Source organism: Borostomias antarcticus (assembly GCF_949987555.1).
Source record: "Borostomias antarcticus genome assembly, chromosome: 5".
NCBI lineage: Eukaryota > Metazoa > Chordata > Actinopteri > Stomiiformes > Stomiidae > Borostomias > Borostomias antarcticus.
In genome coordinates this window covers 8010114-8029588 of record NC_140238.1, presented here as the reverse complement: position 1 = coordinate 8029588, position 19475 = coordinate 8010114, and the positions used below count along the sequence as shown (strand labels likewise).

The 19475-nt window shown below is 51.6% G+C and overlaps 2 protein-coding genes across 2 annotated transcripts in view; both read right to left on the bottom strand.

The window, feature by feature from the left end:
• Positions 1–8163, bottom strand: part of LOC311308885 (fibroblast growth factor receptor-like 1) — a 29586-nt gene extending 21423 nt beyond the window's left edge. The window contains exons 1-2 of the mRNA XM_084437961.1: positions 7918–8163; positions 6574–6668 (exon numbers count right to left, since the gene is read on the bottom strand). Coding sequence (XP_084294087.1) covers positions 6574–6658 — 85 coding nt within the window. The 5' untranslated portion in view covers positions 6659–6668; positions 7918–8163. The remainder of the gene's footprint in view (positions 1–6573; positions 6669–7917) is intronic.
• A 2141-nt stretch (positions 8164–10304) lies between these two features.
• The window catches only part of zfyve28 (zinc finger, FYVE domain containing 28), a 24046-nt gene continuing 14875 nt past the window's right edge, over positions 10305–19475 (bottom strand). The window contains 15 exon segments of the mRNA XM_084437958.1: positions 10305–11065; positions 11152–11255; positions 11800–11901; positions 12038–12154; positions 12582–12745; positions 13868–13963; positions 14226–14806; positions 14808–15061; positions 15064–15297; positions 15300–15811; positions 15982–16083; positions 16169–16258; positions 16485–16574; positions 16683–16885; positions 17094–17231. Of these exon segments, the coding sequence (XP_084294084.1) occupies positions 10934–11065; positions 11152–11255; positions 11800–11901; positions 12038–12154; positions 12582–12745; positions 13868–13963; positions 14226–14806; positions 14808–15061; positions 15064–15297; positions 15300–15811; positions 15982–16083; positions 16169–16258; positions 16485–16574; positions 16683–16885; positions 17094–17231 (2919 nt within the window). The 3' untranslated portion in view covers positions 10305–10933.

Here is a 19475-nt window from a genome sequence, read left to right as displayed (position 1 = left end):
TCGGCTTTCTTCAGGCCCAGCCAGGCATCGCTGTTGCCACCATAACTTTCAATCAACCTTTTAACTGCAGAACAAAACACGTGGAACGGGAGGCAAGAGAAAGACTGAGGGGGGGGGGGGTCAGAACGGTGGTGATTTACAATGAATACCTCAGAGACTGAGGAGAGGAAGAGAGAAAAACAAGAGAAGTATTCAAGGATTTAAAAAAAAAAAAGTCCTCACTGGATTGATGTGTTCGTGCCAACAGATTTCAACGATATTGCGCTTCAATGTTTGGGCAACATTGAAGACCTAAGCGTAAACTAAGAGAATCTACTCATCTTCAGATTAAACGCAGCAGATACCCAGGTGACTCAGGACTCTGATAAATGAGAATAACGACAAGCGACAGAGAAAGAAATGGGAGAAATCTGAGCTCAAGCAGGTTGTGGCAGGCGCCCACATACAGGATGAGACAGAAAATGTTTCTATGGCCTCTCCTTATCTATCCATAAAACACACAATGAAAACCGTCTTGTCCAAACATGTGATGTTTTGATTTGGGACTCTGCGTGGCCGTGAATCCTCTGGATAGCCATCATCACAGGGTCTGCGAGGGACACGCTGTGGAGATCGGTAACAGAGGAGCTTCCTTTGTGTTTTGATATGGCTCCTCCACGCCAGAGAAATGAACAGAAGGGAAGGGTGAGCAGGAGAAGGGGGAGCAGGAGAAGGGGGAGCAGGAGAAGGGTGAGCAGGAGAAGGGGGAGCAGGAGAAGGGGGAGCAGGAGAAGGGTGAGCAGGAGAAGGGGGAGCAGGAGAAGGGGGAGCAGGAGAAGGGGGAGCAGGAGAAGGGTGAGCAGGAGAAGGGGGAGCAGGAGAAGGGTGAGCAGGAGAAGGCGGAGCAGGAGAAGGGTGAGCAGGAGAAGGGGGAGCAGGAGAAGGGTGAGCAGGAGAAGGGGGAGCAGGAGAAGGGGGAGCAGGAGAAGGGTGAGCAGGGGAAGGGGGAGCAGGAGAAGGGTGAGCAGGAGAAGGGGGAGCAGGAGAAGGGTGAGCAGGGGAAGGGGGAGCAGGAGAAGGCCACACAGAGGAAAAAGATGGAGAGGGCACGAGGAGAGAGGGAAGGATGGAGGAGGGCAGAGAGGGAGGGAGAGAGAGAGAGAGAGAGAGAGAGAGAGAGAGAGAGAGAGAAGGACTGAAAGTAACATCTGCCCTGTCCACAGCTGCACGCGGACCCCAGGCCCGGCCCGGCATAAATCCACATGTAAAGATCCACGGGAAAACAAGACAGTCTGTCTCCTGTGGAGAGGGGTGAGAGAGGGGAGCGGGATTTGGACTCTCAAAGTTGCATTTGTGAGGTGACTGAGAGAACAGCTGTGAGAAGCAGAGAGGTGGGGGGCGGAGGGGGTGTCAGACACTCTCTGCTGCTCTGTTCCTTAAAAGAAAAGAGAAAATAGAGTGGAGAGAGAGAGAGAGAGAGAGAGAGAGAGAGAAAGAGAGAGAGATAGATAGATAGATAGATAGAGAGAGACAGAGAGAGAGAGAGAGAGAGAGAGAGAGAGAGAGAGAGCAGAGAGGAGAAAGGCTGAGAAAGAGGGGTTGCGCAAGACAAACACTTCCCACTGTGCAGCTGAAATGTTATTGTAAGGTCACTGGTTGGGTTCGAGCAGGGCGGCCCCCCCAACCCCCACCTAATGGCTGACTCTCCCCTGCTCTCTCCCTGGCCAAGGGTGTAACTCAGCAGCTCTGCCCTCCACCCCCACTCTCAGACCATGGACGAACATGGACTTGTTGAGGTTCTGTGTATTTACATTATACAGTACGTTATATAACAACCCCGGGCCCAGACACACACGAAGAGTTAGATTTAAGATGGCGGCTACCGGGCCCATTTCTGATTTCATGTAAAATCGGCGCCGGTATGCAAAGTTATGCAAATCAAATCAGGAAGATACATGCAGATGATTATCATCTGAATAGTGACAGCTCTTAAAAAGGGGCTAAAAAGAATTCTATTTATCTGTCAATTACTCCATTTACCCCACAGGAAGAGGGTGTGTGGTCTGAAGTCATAACCAGAGGGCCAAACAAACTAACCATCCTTGTATGGAGATGAAACTCTCCTTCACACTTCAAACATGAAACCATTTACATACAGCTGAGAATGACACACAATGGGAAGGTTAGATCGCGTCAGAATGCTAATGGCGGAGCTCATTAGCGTCGGTCAGTGGAAGGGAGTGTTACTCCTGGAGATTATGGCCCACTAGAGTCAACACCATCTGACCTCCATCATGGCTGCTTATCCCAGCTCCCCTCCTCCTTGCCACACTCGCCATTTCCTGTCTTCACCGTCTGAGGAGTGACGTCTAACACGTCCCCTCCTTTCAGGGCCTTCTCTGACCAGTGTCTGACAGGGGGGCATGCCGTGTGTGGTAGTCCTGAGTGATAGATGTGGTGACAGTGGTGTCGTTAAAAGGTAATATCTCGTATTTCTTCTTTGAGAAACGCAATAAAGACGGCTACTGGTGGAGGCGGCGTCGCTCGTAGTTGGCGAGGGAAAGGGGGGAATTGGGGTGTTTTGAAAATTACCTTATGCTCCTTGGATCGCTCATTATCATGGCTTCTCACGGGGTAATTTTCAGAGCTCTTAATAAAACGCACACACACACACACGTGTGCACACAGAGCGCCGCTCGCTCTCGTAACTCCTTCTCACGCACCTCTAAATGGCGGCCCCTCAGTAAAACAAGTCCCTGGTTCACCGTGTACTCTAGCAGACCGGTCTAAAGGGATGAGGAGTGTTTAAAATTAATTACTGCTGCCATGTCTGACTGGGGGGGGGGGGGGGGGAGGGGGCACTGCATGCAATAATCCACCCATTGTTCTCTGCAAATGGACCCAGACTCAGTAAATAGGGGACTAGTAGAGAGCTGAGAATGGGTGGGAGGGGGTAAAGGTCAGCTCATGCCTTGTTTTAACGACAGCACATTAACTTAATTCACTTCCTTTGGCTTTACACTGGTAATAAACAGGAGGAAATGCATAGAGGGATGGGGAGAGAGAGAGAGAGAGAAGGAGGAGATGTGTAAGGGTGACAGGGCAGTGGTTGTTGTTGGGTCATAAATTGGTTTGGGGGGGGGGGGGAACGGCAGCCCCACAGAGTTCAGAGGTGCCATGTCAAGCGATCGCACATGCAGCACTGACTCTGTAAGTGAGGTCCACTGAAATCTCACACTGTATCTCCAGATCTGCTGCTCTGCCACTGGGAAGTATGGCTCGCTTTTACAGCGAAATCTCACACTGTACCTCCAGCTCTGCTGCCATGGCACTGGTATGCCTGAGAGTAACAGAACACTCATTCTGTTTTCTCATATCTAAATCAAGTATTACAGCTATCGCAGATGGGATCGGTCAAGGTTGATGGAAAGTATACAGCGCGTACTCTCTCTCTCTGACTCTCTCCTCCCTCTGTCCTTTCTCTCTCTCTCTCTCTCTCTCTCTGACTCTCCCCTCCCTCTGTCCTTTCTCTCTCTCTCTCTCTCTCTCTCTGACTCTCTCCTCCCTCTGTCCTTTCTCTCTCTCTCTCTGACTCTCTCCTCCCTCTGTCCTTTCTCTCTCTCTCTCTCTGACTCTCTCCTCCCTCTGTCCTTTCTCTCTCTCTCTCTCTGACTCTCTCCCCTCTCTCTCTCTGACTCTCCCCTCTCTCTTTCTCTCTCTCTCTCCCTCTCTCTCTTTCTCTGTCCACTAGCCTGTTTCAGCAGCTGGGTCCATGTGCCAGAACAGCACTGTGTCATTACCTTTCTACTATTCGGGCCGTATTTAAAAAATAAGAGGACTTTGGGGTATTTGGTTACTGGGAAACTAGCCTCATTACGTTTAAAGGAAATGGAAACCTGTCTGGAAGCCAAATGGCCTTGTGATTTTAAAGACCCTTGGCATACAATTTATCTCATAGTGCCTTCTTGTTATAAAACCATGATGTAACTCTGCTATAAAATGTATATTTTCCAAAAGAGTTGCAAAGCAGTTTGTATGCTCTTAATTTCTCCAGATGACTCCAGAGGTGTAGATGAGTAAACATTCGGCTGTTTGTCAAAAGGTGTCCCGTTGAGCTGCAAATACAACAAGCCAACAGAGTGTGCCAATTCAGTCAAAAGCAAACACAGCACAATGTGTGTGTGTGTGTGTGTGTGTGTGTGTGTGTGCGTGCGTGCGTGTGTGTGTGTGTGTGTGTGCGTGTGTGTGTGTGTGTGTGCGCGTGCAGGCATACTGGTAAATACCAGAGACACCTTGTGCAGCTCTGCAGAGCCCACAGCAGGTCCATATGTCCAGACTGCTGCGTTCCCCAGTCAGCCTACCACAGTGGTCCCCAGCGCTGTCACCACATCAGGTCCTCCAGCTGGTGCGGGTTGGGGGGGTGGCGCGGGGGGAGATGGGGGGGTTAGAGGGGGGGAGGGGGGGTTCTACAAATCAGTACTGCCTTTGTTCTAGGAGCCAGAGCGAAGAAGAGGGGGTCCACCTGAAGGGGGCTGCCGTCTGGTGACTGACAGCAACAGGTCTTAACGCTCTAATTCTCACCTACCGCCAGCGGAATACTTGAGGTTACTACCAGTAAAAACCCACTTCCGGCGTTGTGTCACACATCGGTCAAAATAGCACCCCTTGGTCAAAATAGCCCCCCTTGTATAATTAATTTGCATTTGTCAACGGTGTTGTCATAGACTGTTAAACTTTACAGGGACAGTTTTACAGCTACGACAGCCTCTGGTTCTCTATATAAAGCAAATGTCTTTAATCGAAACCATCTATTTTGAAGGATATTATCATACAGTGAAATCAGTCCTGTGGGATGCCATTATTTCCTAACCATTACCTTGCAGTGACATCATGGCCTCGACAAGGATAGGTCAGAATATACAGCGGGTTATTCTGGAATCTGGGCACACGCCACCGTTCTGTCTGTTTCATTTCATATACTGAGACATATTGTATCCTTCAGAGTGATACTACTAGAGCCAGAGTGAGAGTCAAGAGCCGACTATTACAAAATCATTTTTGCTTTGGCCATCTACCTGCAATATATCTCCCCATGTTCTCCGGCCGTCGGCTATTCACTCTCAAAGAGACAGTATGAAAACCAGACTGCGCATTCTTCTTTTAACGCTGTGATAAAATCAGCGATGGGCCACCATACATATATCATCCCCCTCCGATTGGGCTGGCTGCCCCTTCTCTCCACAGTCTGCTTCCCTGTTGGTCTGCTCTGCCTCTGACATCTGTTCATCTGTAAACAGACATAATTGCCTGTCTAATCTTATTTAGCCCGCGCGTCTTGTTTACTTTTGCTGTAGTCGAGTTGTGAAGGCTCGGCTGCCCTGCTGTGAATAGGGCATTGTCTGCAGGCCAATAGATGTAATCCACCCCCCCCCCCCCCCAAACTCCCACAAGCCCCCACCTGCACCCCCCCACCCCCACCCCTGTATGTGCAACGCCCCGTCAGCCACATACAGGTATGATACCTTTCAGCCGCCACTTTCATTTGCAGCCATGTTGAGTTAGAGAATGAGGAGACAGGCGTGGAGCATGACATCAGCTTCGCCACTTCCCACTGAGTGGCCCCTGGCATTCTGTAGGAGTGTTTTTCAACTTCTCAGTTTGAAATGGCGATTTCTTTTGCAACTTTGGACTTCTCTACTCACACACGCACGTGCACGCACATGCACGCACTCATGGATGCACACACACACACACACACACACACACGCACACACGCACACACACACACACACGCACACGCACACGCACACACACACACACACACAGAGGCTTGATGCTGAGACAGTCTCTGGGCCAACCCCCGAGAGAGCTGGAGTCCAGCGCTGACTTGTGTTCTTTCACCCTGGGAAGCTGATGGATGTGTTTGTTTGGCTTAGCTGTGGTGAATGCACACACAGTCACACGCATGCACACGCACACGCACACACACACACACACACACACACACACACACACACACACACACACACACACACACAGCTATGACTGAAAAGATCACAAACTTGGAGGGGAGGGTGGTGTGCGTGTGTGGGGGGGTGGTAAGAGTTGGCTTTCTCTTTCTCTCTCTCTCTCTCTCTCTCTCACTCTCGCTCTCTCTCTCTCTCTCTTCTCTTTCTCTCTCTCTCTCTCTCTCTCTCTCTCTCACTCTCTCTTCTCTCTCTCTGCCCGCTGTTGATTTTGGGTTCTGTTTAGATTTTTTTTTGTTCTATTTTCCCCCTCTCTTACTTCTCAGTGTGAAGAAGTTCGAGCCAGCTGAGAGTTTCTACGTGTAAACAAAAAACCACAGCAGTCAAGCGAGCTTAGAAACCGATGTATCTTCTAAAACATGTCATGTTTGCTTTATCACTGAACAAAAAAATAGAAAGAGAGCCAGACTGACAGATTGACCGAAAGAATGAAAGAAAGAAAGAAAGAAAGAAAGAAAGAAAGAAAGAAAGAAAGAAAGAAAGAAAGAAAGAAAGAAAGAAAGAAAGAAAGAAAGAAAGAAAGAAAAGAAACCTCTTTATAAAGTAATGACTTGGAAGCGTTGCTCACCTCTTGCACAGTCAGACAACAGAATGGCATCAAAGATGAGCAGCATGATCTTCAGGACTCCCATCCTGACCAAAGACAACTTCATGTTCCCAAATCTAAAAGACACATTGGTCACAAAATGACACTGTAGATGCACACAACAGATCTCATATTTCCCTGGGGTGAGATGCAGTACTTTATTGATAAGTGCGCCTTTTGTTGTGTTGATGTCCCTTGATTGAATGTGGATGGTGTAGCCTAACAGTGCAATTGGAAGTACCTACCTACTGCCTACTTACCTACCTACCTACCTACCTACCTACCCACCTACCCACATACCTACCTACCTACCTACCTACCTACCCACATACCTACCTACCTACCCACCTACCCACATACCTACCTACCTACCTACCTACCCACATACCTACCTACCTACCTACCTACCTACCTACCTACCTACCTACCCACCTACCCACATACCTACCTACCTACCTACCCACATACCTACCTACCTACCTACCTACCCACCTACCCACATACCTACCTACCTACCTACCTACCCACATACCTACCTACCTACCTACCTACCTACCTACCTACCTACCCACATACCTACCTACCTACCTACCTACCTACCCACATACCCACCTACCCACATACCTACCTACCTACCTACCCACATACCTACCTACCTACCTACCTACCTACCCACCTACCTACCTACCTACCTACCTACCTACCTACCTACCGAAAGATGAAATGGAAATCTATGCTGCTCAATTTCCTTATGTCCTCGCATCTGTGTGTCATGGCTATTGTCATGGCTATTGTGGAACCACGGTATATCATTTGCATGCATTGATCTCACCATTTTGATGAAAATGGAAAGAGTGGGCTACAAACGAGATAAATGATACATGATCTACCTTTGTGTGGCACAATGGCAATTTATCTATCTTTCAAAAAACACTGAATGCTGCTGAAACAGTTCTTGTACAAATAAAATTAAAGGAGGATGCTTACAGGATAGGCCAGCTGCATATATTAAGCTACTTATAAATATAATAGATTTTTAAATATAGCCTACCTTGATCATGAAGTAAAAATACAGCATAAGGTATTTACTTGATAGATTTACTGTAATATTTCCCTCATAGCTTTGCTCACTACTATGTCATTCCAGCTAAATAGACCAATACAAATGTATATTTACAATCAGCTTGTCATTGGTCTACACAAAAAATGAAATACAATTTTGAAAGAAAATACAGTATTTTATGCATTTAATATATCACCCACTTCTGAACCGTGGGAAATATAAGAGGCTAAATGCATGCATAAATAACTTTATTCATGGAATACCTGAATATCCAGTGACTGAAGTTAACCCCGTATCGACCTCCTGGCAGAAATCTTGTTAACCATTCTTACTGAGGTCCGCGGAGTCTCCATGCATTAATTGACAGTGGCCGATTTCATCGACCACTATTTTCTACTATAATAAATGGCCACACCGTAAGATAGTTCGCTCAAGCGTTATTAACACAAAACCACAAAAATATGCCCGTCCAGTAATCGTACTTGAGCCAGTTCAAAGGTAGTGTTCAAATCGTGATAGATCTTTACCCAGTTTTAACGTAAGAATCCATGAACGTACAGTAGACTTAACTTTATCCAGTCCACAAGACTAGCAGCAGCGCGAGTTGTCCATCCCAGCTCTCAACTTCTGACCAATCACATGCAAGGGCTTGGCAACTCTAGCAGTTTTAACTCTTTTTTTACTATCACAAAACATCTTGTGGTCATTCGCACACAAAACCAATTATATCCCTTAATTTGAATGGCCAATGTGACTTACTGTAGGGGCCTAATAAAATAATAAGGCATGCATGATGTTTCAAGTAAGACAGACCCACAGTAGAGTTCAAGAGTCCTCTACAGAGCTGACCGCAGACAATGATTTTTTCTAAGAGTTTCCAGACATAGAAGGGCATAATAACTCTGCTTATCACAGATACGTTTTAACTGAAGAATAGCCACTATCTCATGGGTGACATGGGCATTATGTGGGTGGTGGAATGAAGGCAGACAGGCAGTTTAATCGACCAGCCAGGACCGCGCTACATGATCAGCAGCTGCTGCCACCCAGTGGTGCGATCATGTCACACCACAACGCTTCTGTGGTCCTCCATGGGTCTCATTCGTTTTCATGCATTAATGAACGTCCTCCATATATATCTTATATGACTGGTAAGAGACACAAAGCACCAGCTTTTGAAACAGGAAAAAGTTATTTATTTTCATTTACATGACATTTAAAACTAGATAGCATTATTTCAGTTTTCCAAATGTTTCACGTAGCTCTTATCATTGAAATGTAGTAGCTTTTACAAAATAAGAACAAGCTCTGAAGTAATAGGATATCCAATCCTTTAATTACTGCATGATTCCTTTTATACAGAAAAGGTAGTAATAGCTTTATACATTGACATAATTTCCTTTGTTCTTTATAAAAGAAAAATTATATAATCTCTTAAAAGTGTCAATATTTTCCTCAATAAAAAATAAAACAGTTGAAACAGTGTGGGCTAGACAATAATGAAGCCTGAGAATAGCTTGAAGTCAGAGCAGAATTGACATAAAAGGTATGGCCTTGAAACTTAAGAGGTCCATGTTTGCATGAGCAAAGTCATTTCAGATCAGCCATTCTCCTCACATCAACTCAAGATCATTCTCCACTGTGAGCTAGACAGGCTTGGAAGATATCTGGGTTATAGTGGAGGAAGCCTAGAAAAGAGGTGTAATTTAGTTACATGTGCTGTGTTACGTCTGGGGACAGAGTAGCTGTTTCACACAACAAGAGTCCAGAAAGGACAACTGAACGGTATGTGACCATTGCTTTTACTCTAAAGGAGGTCAGCAGCTTAGAACCATGGATGTATTAACACACATCTGGTCTGCAACAATGTTGCTGGTGGATGACTTTAGTCAATAAGACCTTTGTGTAATGTCCAACTTAGTGAAGGAGACCATTTGCCTGTTTGACAGACACCCGTGCTGAGAGGTGTATGATGAATGCGACCACTGATATGCTTAGCAATAGGGAACGTTAAGGAAATATCTGTTGCACAGAATATTGCACATTAAAGACAGGGACATGAAGCTGCCAAGTGATCGGACACAAGCTTAACAAGCCTTTGATTGTTGGCTGGTGGCCTTGATAACTCGGGAACGTAGGCGAGGTGTGGGCAGTTACATACATACTCCACTAGGGGGCACCGCAGCCCTGAAAGCATCCTAAGTGGAGGAATGCTGCCTCTTGTCCAGTTCAGAGGTAACAGAGCTGAAAGATCCGGTCTTTGTGCAGTGGGGTTGGCTTCTGGGAAATCATTCAGATACATGCCATATCATAACTAAGAGCACCGGGCACAGCCCATTTATAATTAAAAGGCTATTCATTATCCTGTGTTTCAGCTACTTAAACCAAGCCCCCATTTTGTGAATTATTACACATTCATTGCCATTAAAAGCATTGGAGGACTCTTAACATATACCTCAAGATATAAAACAATATTCTGTAAATCGTTAAGTCTTTTTTTGCTTTGCTGAGATAGGTAGTCTGATGAGGGGTTCTGTTCTCTGTACTTACAGCAGCCTCTGCAGTTACAGTGTATATATTGTGACAAACTAAAGAAAAGCCTTGTTTTTTTTCTCTGGCCATTGTGGCCAAATTAGCGAGATCAGTGGTGCGATGCTAATCGTTATAATCAAGACTAGTCCTTTATTTACATGGTTATCATGACTTACATTCTCTTAAGTGATCTGAGTCCTATGGGAGCTCTGGCACAAGTGTGGGAAGCCTACTGAAGCATAGGAAAATATGTCAGAAGGCCTTGGTTTTTATTTTTTTATACAGAAGCAATAAAACACAGAGACGTCCTCTCCCCATGTCCTGCTGCAGACGACCTCGCAACATGCCTGTTCAGAATGTCTCTCCCTCCCTTTCTCTCTTTCTCTGTCTCTCTCTCTCTCTCTCTGCAGGCAGACCGGCCTGTGTGAGTCAGAGGGGTTGGACTCTGTCAAAATAAGACCCTTCGGTTCCATTTCAGGCAGCAGCGACTCCAGAATGACAAAAAAAAGGGTCTAGCCGTCGTCCGTCCGTGTGCCTCAGTGTCACGATTCCTCCGCTCTCTCTCGTCCGTGACGGCCTTGTTCCTGGCGCCGGCGTGGCCCGCGCAGTCGGGGGATTCGCCCTCGGATCCGCCCCTTTGCATAATGCTCACGTAAAGGCGCTCTGTGTTTGAGTGTGTGTGCGTGTGTATGCGTGTGATAGTCTCGTGCTGGCGGGGGAGGAGGGCGGCGGGGGGGGGCGGGGTTGTCAGATGCCGGTCTTGTCGCTGTAGAAGGGCGTGACGTGGAACACGTAGCAGTGTGTGCACACCCGCACGGGCTTCACCTGGCCGTAGCGCGGCAAAGGCGCCGAGTGGGAGGAGCAGCGTGAGCAGAAGATCTGGAACGGAGACAACAATGTGAGGGACATTCGCCGCGTCATGTCTGCGGATGGACCGGTGACAGGGACCGGGAGAGCACACCCACCTTGCCACAGCTCCTACAGTGGTGCTTCCTGCGTATCACGGTGAAGGGAGCCTTGCAGGCGATGCAGGAGCTGCAGGCCTCGTCAGGGACCCAGTCTGGAGGGTCTGCAGGAGAGGCGACGGGGAGAGAGTGAGTGTGTTTATATGTTTGTGTATGTGTGTGTGTGTACGTGTGTGTGTTTGTGTGTGTGTTTATACAGTATGTTTGTGTACGTGTGTGTTTGTGTATGTGTGTGTGTTTGTATGTGTGACCCAGTTTGGAGGGTCTGCAGGAGAGGCGACGGGGAGAGAGTGAGTGTGTTTATATGTTTGTGTGTGTGTGTGTGTGTATTTATACAGTATGTTTGTGGACAATGTGTTTGTGTATGTGTGTGTGTGTGTTTGTATGTGTGTGTGTGTGTGTGTGTGTGTGTGCGTGCGTGTGTTTGTATGTGTGTGTGTGTGTGTTTGTATGTGTGTGTGTGTGTGTGTGTGTGTGTATCAGTTGGAATATGTACGCTGGTGAGTGGAAGGAGCAGAGAAAAATGCTGACATTTCAACTTATCCGCTTATTTTGTATGCGTGTAGTGTACTTGTGTGCATGTCTGTGTGCATTTGGGGTGGCTGCTGAGTTTTTTTCAGTCACACTCGCATTCTCTTTTGTGCTGACCTTCGAAGTGGCCCTCGCGGGCCTTGGCTGCCAGCTCGGAGGAGGAGATGGTCTCCTGACAGAGGGCACAGTCCTCCAGCACGGCACTGCACAGGGCTGGGGCTGCAGGGGGGGGGGGGGGCACAGGCTTAGACCCCCCAGCCTCAAACACTCCTCAACTCCACAGCAGCATCTATTCGACATCCACCAATTGTTTTAAGGGGCAACGTTCACATGACGAGCTCTTGTCCCCCCTCACCTTTCTTCAGCTTGTCGTTGTCCCCCTGCTCACATTTGGTCGCCATGACCTCAAACAGCGTCTTCAGGATGCTCCGGAGGTCGCTGGCGTAGTTGGTCTGCAGCTGGTCGGCAACACCTGGGGGAGGGGTCGAAGGTGAAGAAGTCACATATCAGAAACTGGTCAGCTGTGAAGTACAGTCTGGTGAATCCTGTGGGATTAGCTTTGTGCAGAGAGAGAGAGAGAGAGAGAGAGAGAGAGAGAGAGGGAGGGAGGGAGAGAGAGAGAGAGAGAGAGGGAGGGAGAGAGACAGAGAGAGAGAGAGAGAGAGAGAGGGAGCGAGAGAGAGAGAGAGAGAGGGAGCGAGAGAGAGAGAGAGAGAGAGAGGGAGCGAGAGAGAGAGAGAGAGGAGGGAGGGAGGGAGAGGAGGGAGGGAGGGAGGGAGAGAGAGAGAGAGAGAGAGAGGGAGGGAGAGAGACAGAGAGAGAGAGAGAGAGAGGGAGCGAGAGAGAGAGAGAGAGAGGGAGCGAGAGAGAGAGAGAGAGAGAGGGAGGGAGACTCAAACCTGATATGCAAACGAAGAGGCGGTGGATGAGGTCACTGCTGCTGTGGAAACGGGATCGGATCTTGTTCCTGGCGGCCATCTTGGCGGCCTGCAGAGCTAGCTGGATCTCCTGGTGGTCTAAGTCCTCAGACATCCCCGAGCTGGTGGTCAGACTGCTGACAGGGCTGGGGATAGATGGAAGACGGGGAGGGAGGGAGAGACAGTCAGGTGAGGGAGGGAGGGAGGAAGGGAGGAAGGGAGGAAGGGAGGAAGGGAGAGGGAGACAGACAGTCAGGGGACAGAAGGGAGGGAGAGACAGAGCCAGTCAGGGGAGGGAGGGAGGGAGGGAGGAGAGAGAGACAGAGCCAGTCGGGGAGGGAGGGAGGGAGGGAGGGAGGGAGGGAGACACAGAGGCAGTCAGGGGAGGGAGGGAGGAGGGAGAGAGAGACAGAGCCAGTCGGGGAGGGAGGGAGGGAGGGAGGGAGGGAGAGAGAGACAGAGCCAGTCGGGGAGGGAGGGAGGGAGGGAGACACAGAGTCAGTCAGGGGAGGGAGGGAGGGAGAGAGAGAGAGAGAGACAGAGCCAGTCAGGGGAGGGACTGATACATTATCATTCTCAGCAACACACAAACATGGCTGACTGGAACACAGCACTTCAATGTGCCTCTCTGGAGGTGAGTCATGGTGTTATTTCGGTCTCGCAGGCCACTAGGACAGAGCAATGACACATGGGGGGAGAGATGAGAGCCAAAACAGAGAAATTGGCAGGAAAAACTGTCATATGTGGATACTTAAAAAACGGAAACACAGGAAGACACAGAACAGGACACACACTAGGGCTGCACAATTAATCGTGAATTAATCGAAATCGCGATTATGACCTCCGCGATTAACTAATCGCAAAAGGCCGCAATTAATGTGATTAATAATTTTGCTTTGAATTGAGTGTGCTAGGACTACACGGACGAATCACAGGCGCTTATGCTGTCTGACCAATCACATGCGTTCCCGCTGAGTGCGCTGTGCGCAGCAATTTCAGTACCCGCAGCCGTGAGTAGTGAAAACATTTTCCAAAACGAGGTCAGTGAGTTAGTAGCAAAAAAAAGGGATCAACGTCCGTGATTTGGGATCATTTTGGTTATTATATATTATATTAAATATTAATCGCAATTATTAATCGCAATTAGCATTTTAAGCAAATAATCGCAATTATTATCTTTTGTCATAATCGTGCAGCCCTAACACACACACACACACACGCACGCACGCACACACACACACTCGCACGGCGTGGGTTAAGGGGGTTACCTGGGAGTGTATGCACTGCTGGTCAGACTACATGTGGTGACAGACACACTCTCACAGTCACTACTGGACCCTGAGCTGAGAGGAGGGTCCTGAAAACTGGGGACAACCAAAGGAAGAATAATAACAAATCAATTATGGGGGAAACGCAACGCCATGCAATAAAACCAGATAAACAAACGCGTGTGGGGATGAGAGAATGATGATGCTACGTGAAAATGATGTCAGAAAGTGATAAGCGATGGAATTTCTCCTCTCCCTGCACAGGCGCAAGGGAATGACTGTTCAGACCAAACTGCTCATCAGGATGTAGAAAGCCGATTATCCATAGAGCACACACACACACACACACACCACACACCTGGTGCTCTTTTTGCTGTCCTCCTTGGCGGTCACTCTCTCTGTGTCCCGCCCCCCGCCGGCCTGCTGTCTCCTCCCTGTCCTCCCCTGGTGGCTGCAGGGGGGCGGCGCTGCCCGTCCTCCCCCCGGGACGGGGCTCCGGTCCTGGGCCTGGCGCTGCTGCTGCGGCCCCGGCACCACCACCACCGCCTGCAGGCACTTCTCACAGCGCTGCCGGGCGCCCTCCTCCTCCTCCTCCTCCTCCTCCTCCCGCTCCGGGGAGCATCGGCGAGGGGAGGGGGGCGTGAGCCGGGAGGAGTCCCCTGCTTTACCCGGCGGTGGGCCAGGGGGCGGGGCCAGGCGGCGCGCGGCCGAGGACCTGATGACGGATGCGGCGGCGGGCGGAGCTTTACAGTGCTTGTCCAAACCCAGGCCGAGGCTGAGGCCCAGCCCCAGGCCGGCGGTGTCCATGGCGAGGGCCTCGTCGTGGCCGTACTCCTCGCAGCTGCCGCAGCAGACGCAGGAGTTGAGCAGGCAGTGGGTGGCCACCAGGGGGCCGCAGGGCTCGGCCTCCGAGGTCGGGGGGTGATGCGGCGCCGGGCGACAGCAGCTTGTCCACGGCCAGGTCCGTCAGGCTGGGGGAGCGGGGGTTGAAGATGACGGTGGCCGACAGCTTCATCCCGCCCATGCGGTGGGCGATGACCTCGGCGGTCTCCGCCTCCTCCTCCGGCCCCGCCTCCCAGCCGTTGGCGTAGGGCAGGGGCTCGGGGGCGGAGGTGCGGGGCGGGCACTGGGGGGGGGGAGGAGCCTGGCCGCGCGGCTCCTCCTGAGGAGACTCGTCCGTCCGGACGGGGGGCGGCCGTTCACGGCGGCGGTGGTGGGGGCCTTCGCCCCGGCGGAGGAAGGGCGCGGTGGCGGGACCTTGGCAGGCGACGCCAGCCGGCCGTGAGCTTCCCTGGAGATGCTGGCCACGATGTCCCCGGTCGCGTCCAGGTCGTCCATGAAGAACACCCTGTCCTCCTCCTCCAGCTGGAGGCCCGTCCGGCCCCGCCCCACCGCCGGGCCCCGGAGCGGGGAGGCCTCGGTGCTGGAGGCCCGCTGGACCCTCCTCCTCTCTGGGGCCGGTGGGCCGGGGACTGGCCCTGGCTGGGGGGGGACAGCAGCGTGGACATCTCGTCCCCCACGCGGTGCACCATCATGTTCAGCTGCTCCAGCTCCTCCTCGTCGTACTGCATGGAGCAGGCCAGGTCCGCCTCCTCCGCCTCCTCGCACAGCAGGCCCCGCCCCTGCTCGTCCTCCTGACCCCGCTCCGTCTCCACCTCCTCCCACTCCCTGTCCGCCTCCTCCTCTTCCCCCAGGCTGGGGGACACAAACAGGGCCAGGTCCCGCTCGCTATCCCGCTCGCTCTCCTGCTCCTTCTGCTCCTCCTCCTCGTGGTGCCTCTCGGGGGCGTCGGCTGCGGGGCTGCAGGAGGAGGAGGGGTCGGTGGCGGTGGGGGTAGGGGGTTTGGAGACGTCCTGTTCCGAGGAGAATTCCCCGTCCTGAGAGATACACAGGCTCCGCTCTAACGTCAACAACTCCTCCCCCGACAGGGTCTGCAGCAGGTCCCTGAGGGGAGGAGGAGGGAGGAGGAGGGGGAGGGGGGAGGAGGAGGGGTAGCAGGAACACACACACAACAAAAATAAACACAGCGGCATCGCAAGTTTAACAACAACACCAACAAGAACGACGACGGCACTCAGGAATGTTCCGCGGTGCGTTTGTCGGGGGACAGTCACCTGATCTTCTTCAGTAAAGTGCGGAAGGGCCGGAAGAGCTCGGACATGTCCTCTGGTTTGCGGTCCAAGTTGAGCGGACCTTCGGAGTACACCACCAGGCCGCTGAGAGAGGAAAGAGAGAGGTTTTTAAAATTCTACGCGAGTCAGCGAGGGCGAAGGCAGAGAGGGAGGGAGAGGCAACACTTACCACACAATCGCTAGTCTGGGAATTGTAAACATCAGGGCGGGTTCATAGTCATCGATCATGTCTTGCGTGAGGTAGCCCAGCTTGAGTGCCCTAAGAAAACGCAGCGCAGACGAGGGGGGACTTTGAAAAAGGATCCTCCGACCATTTAAAAACCATTACAAACTCTGCAAACACGAATTCCCAATCGTAATTCCCATCTGCGACTCCCACCTAAAGCCCCTAGCGCAAACTGAACGTCAGCTTCGACCGAGCCCTGTGGCGTTTTCGCTACCTTGTCGGTCGTCTAATCGCCACTACACCCCCGAACGGGACTCACCTCTCCACGGTCTCGCAGAAGAGCACGATCACCTCCTGCTGCACGTAGTATTCTTTGGGAGACTTCACAGGCACCATGGCCGACACGTAGCTGACAAGAGAGGGGCGCAGGGAGGGAAAACGCTGCACGTTAAAGACACGTACCCCCGTACTGGTGGCGGCGCCTGCGGTACAATTCGTCGCCGTGCCGGACGCTCACCTGAGCTCAAACTCGGCGAAGAGGCTGTCGAAGTGGCGCAGCGCGTCCCTCATGCGGTCCGTGTAGAGGTGGAGGTCTCGTAGGGCCTGGTCTCGCGTGATGTTGCGCACCTCCTCCAGACTGCGCGTCAGGTCCTTAGCCAGCGGCCGCATGGCCATGCTCTCGATCTCCCTGTTCATGATGATGGAGCCTGCCGCCAGACACTGCCCGCGCACACACACACACACACACACACACACACACACACACACACGCACACAATAACCAACCACTCTTTGAACAAACACACTTGTCCGTTGTGAGAACACATATACGGTAGATGAATTATAAACAGAAGATGCAGCAGGGCTCGCTGGGAGAGTTTTGTCTACAGGGCGCCGGCGCCACAGGGGAGGGAATAGCGCTCTGTACCTCGGCCCCAAACCACAGCTGCCCCGCCAGGTTGTCATGGCGAATCTCCTCCGGGAACTTGACGGAGAAGTCTCTGTTGGCTCTGTCGCCGGGGATACACTCGTCCATGATCTGGTTGATGATGTTCAACACATTGTCCTGCAGACGCACAGGGGATAGAGAGAGAGAGGCGGAGACAGGGATTCAACCAACAAGAACCAACGGGACCTGTCCTGTGCTGGTGGGCGCGAGACGAGGCCGACGCACGCGGGAGCATGTGTTCCCAGAATGCAAGGCTTCGCAGCGTTTACCTTCCCAGCAAACCTCAGCCACCGACACATCTTACTGAAACGGCCCCAAAAAACGACAGTGGCTGCCTGTGGAGCGTTTTCCCGGCAGCGCCTGCAAAACCATTAATTGGGAGTTGGCCGCAAAAAAAACGAGACGAGTACATGCTCAAAACGAGGGGGGGGGGGACTATTATAGCCTTCGCAACTCAATTCACCCTCCATAAAAAAACAACAACACTAAACTAAAATCCCATAATTCCAGCGGTGCGAACACGTCGTCACGCACAGCCCGAGCCTAATCAAGAGCTTGTGTGCCGCTGGCATGTAGCAGCAGCCGTAACAATGACTTACAGCGAGCACTCTACCCCGGCGCGGCCCCTCCGCGCGCTGTAACCTCGCCAGGCACAGCGCCACGTCTCCCCCGTCGGCCCCGAGGAGAGAGGCTGTAAAGCTCAGAGAGAGAGAGAAGGAGGGAAAGCTCAACGACCGCCGGCTCCCTGATGACAGAGCTGCGTCTGGAACCGCCGGCCCCCTGCTGCGCTCGGCCCCTCCACTGTTCTCTTAGCTGATCGGCGCCATTAGCGGCCGCAGCTCGGTGCACGCTAACACAGGGACGCAGAATGTGTCTTTGTTATTTTTACTTTCTCTCTCTCTCTCTCGTTTTGCCCTCTTTACTTCCTCTCTCTCTCTTTCTCTTGGACAGCCGTTCGCTTTCCGGCCCCGGCGGGTCATGACGAGAGAGTAACCGTGGCGACGGAACGCGAGCCGTTCGGCGCCCCGGTGCAGGGTGGCAACGAGAGCGAGTGAGTACAGAGTCGTCGGGGTCAAGTGGACGCCACCTCCACACAGAAGGAGCAGCGCTCGCCCTGCGCTCAGGGGCGCTGGGTAACCCTGCTACTGAGGCAAGCAGGTAACACGCTGGACAGGACACACTGTGTTTCTAGATTTTAAAAAGCCGACTGTGCCAAAAAAAGAGCTTACATGCTTGCTAACCATGGGGTAGAGCAATTAGGGAAGTATTGTTGACAGACGTAATACATTACACCGCCACTTACTGTAAAAGCGAAAGTCACCTTTCACATAAATCCAGGCGGCTAAGCAAAGCATTAACTGAGAGGACGGGGGCTGGTGCAAGGGCTTGTTTTCCTTGAGGGAGGGGGGGGGGGGGGGGGGCGGAGCAGGAGCCAAACCAGCACTGCTACTGTAATTCTTAGTTGCTGAAAATGCTCTGCAGTCAGCTAAGGGCCACCGGGTTCGAGAGGCGCAGTTCAACAAAAACTACCACACAGCACCTGGGTCATTCTGGGACGACGCTGGAAAGAATGAGAAAAGTTGAGCAAGGACTAGAAGAGTGAAGGAGGGGACGAGTGGGGAAGAGAGGAGGATGGAAGGGAGGGGAGGATGGAGAGAAAGAGAGCAATCAGTCGGGGATCAAGCGGTGACCTTATTAAGAGAGCGCCCTCCCCAGGTGAAGGGAGTCTGGGGATGGGGAGCAGCCTGCTGATGGTCCCCCCCCCCCCCCGGTCTCCCAGCATGCAGCGCGACAGCAGCCGCTACCCCGCATCCCACAACTCCTGGTAACATACGGGGGCTCTACCGCAGTAAAGGCTCAGAAAATACAACATCAGTATAGAAGCTCAGCGTCGCCGACCCTCCGGTTCAGAAGGAGCTGTTTGATATTGACGGCAGCGCAGACGCCCAGAATATTTTTCCGGGTTCACAGAGGGAAACCTCTCAAGCTGCCGAAACATCAAACTGCCGGAATGAAAAGTGGAGAAAACAGGTGCGTCTGATAAGAGAGCGTGACTTCTCGAATGAGCCGTTTTTTTCTCCCCCTCCTTTCTTCTTCCCAATAAGTCACTCATCAAAGCGTTCATACAGTACCTGGCCTAGATAAGAGCACTAATCTAAACAGACTGTCCGCTGACCGCCTCCACGCACAAGCTCGTTATCTCCGCCTGGCTGCTTCATTAGGGGGCAGGGCCCCGGACCGGACTAGACCCGGTTATATCCGCCTGCCGATCCTAGACCCGGTTATATCCGCCTGCCTGTCCTATCCGATCTCAGGCTATTCTCTGTTTGTCAGAGAGGTTCGCTCAGGTGACCTGAACCG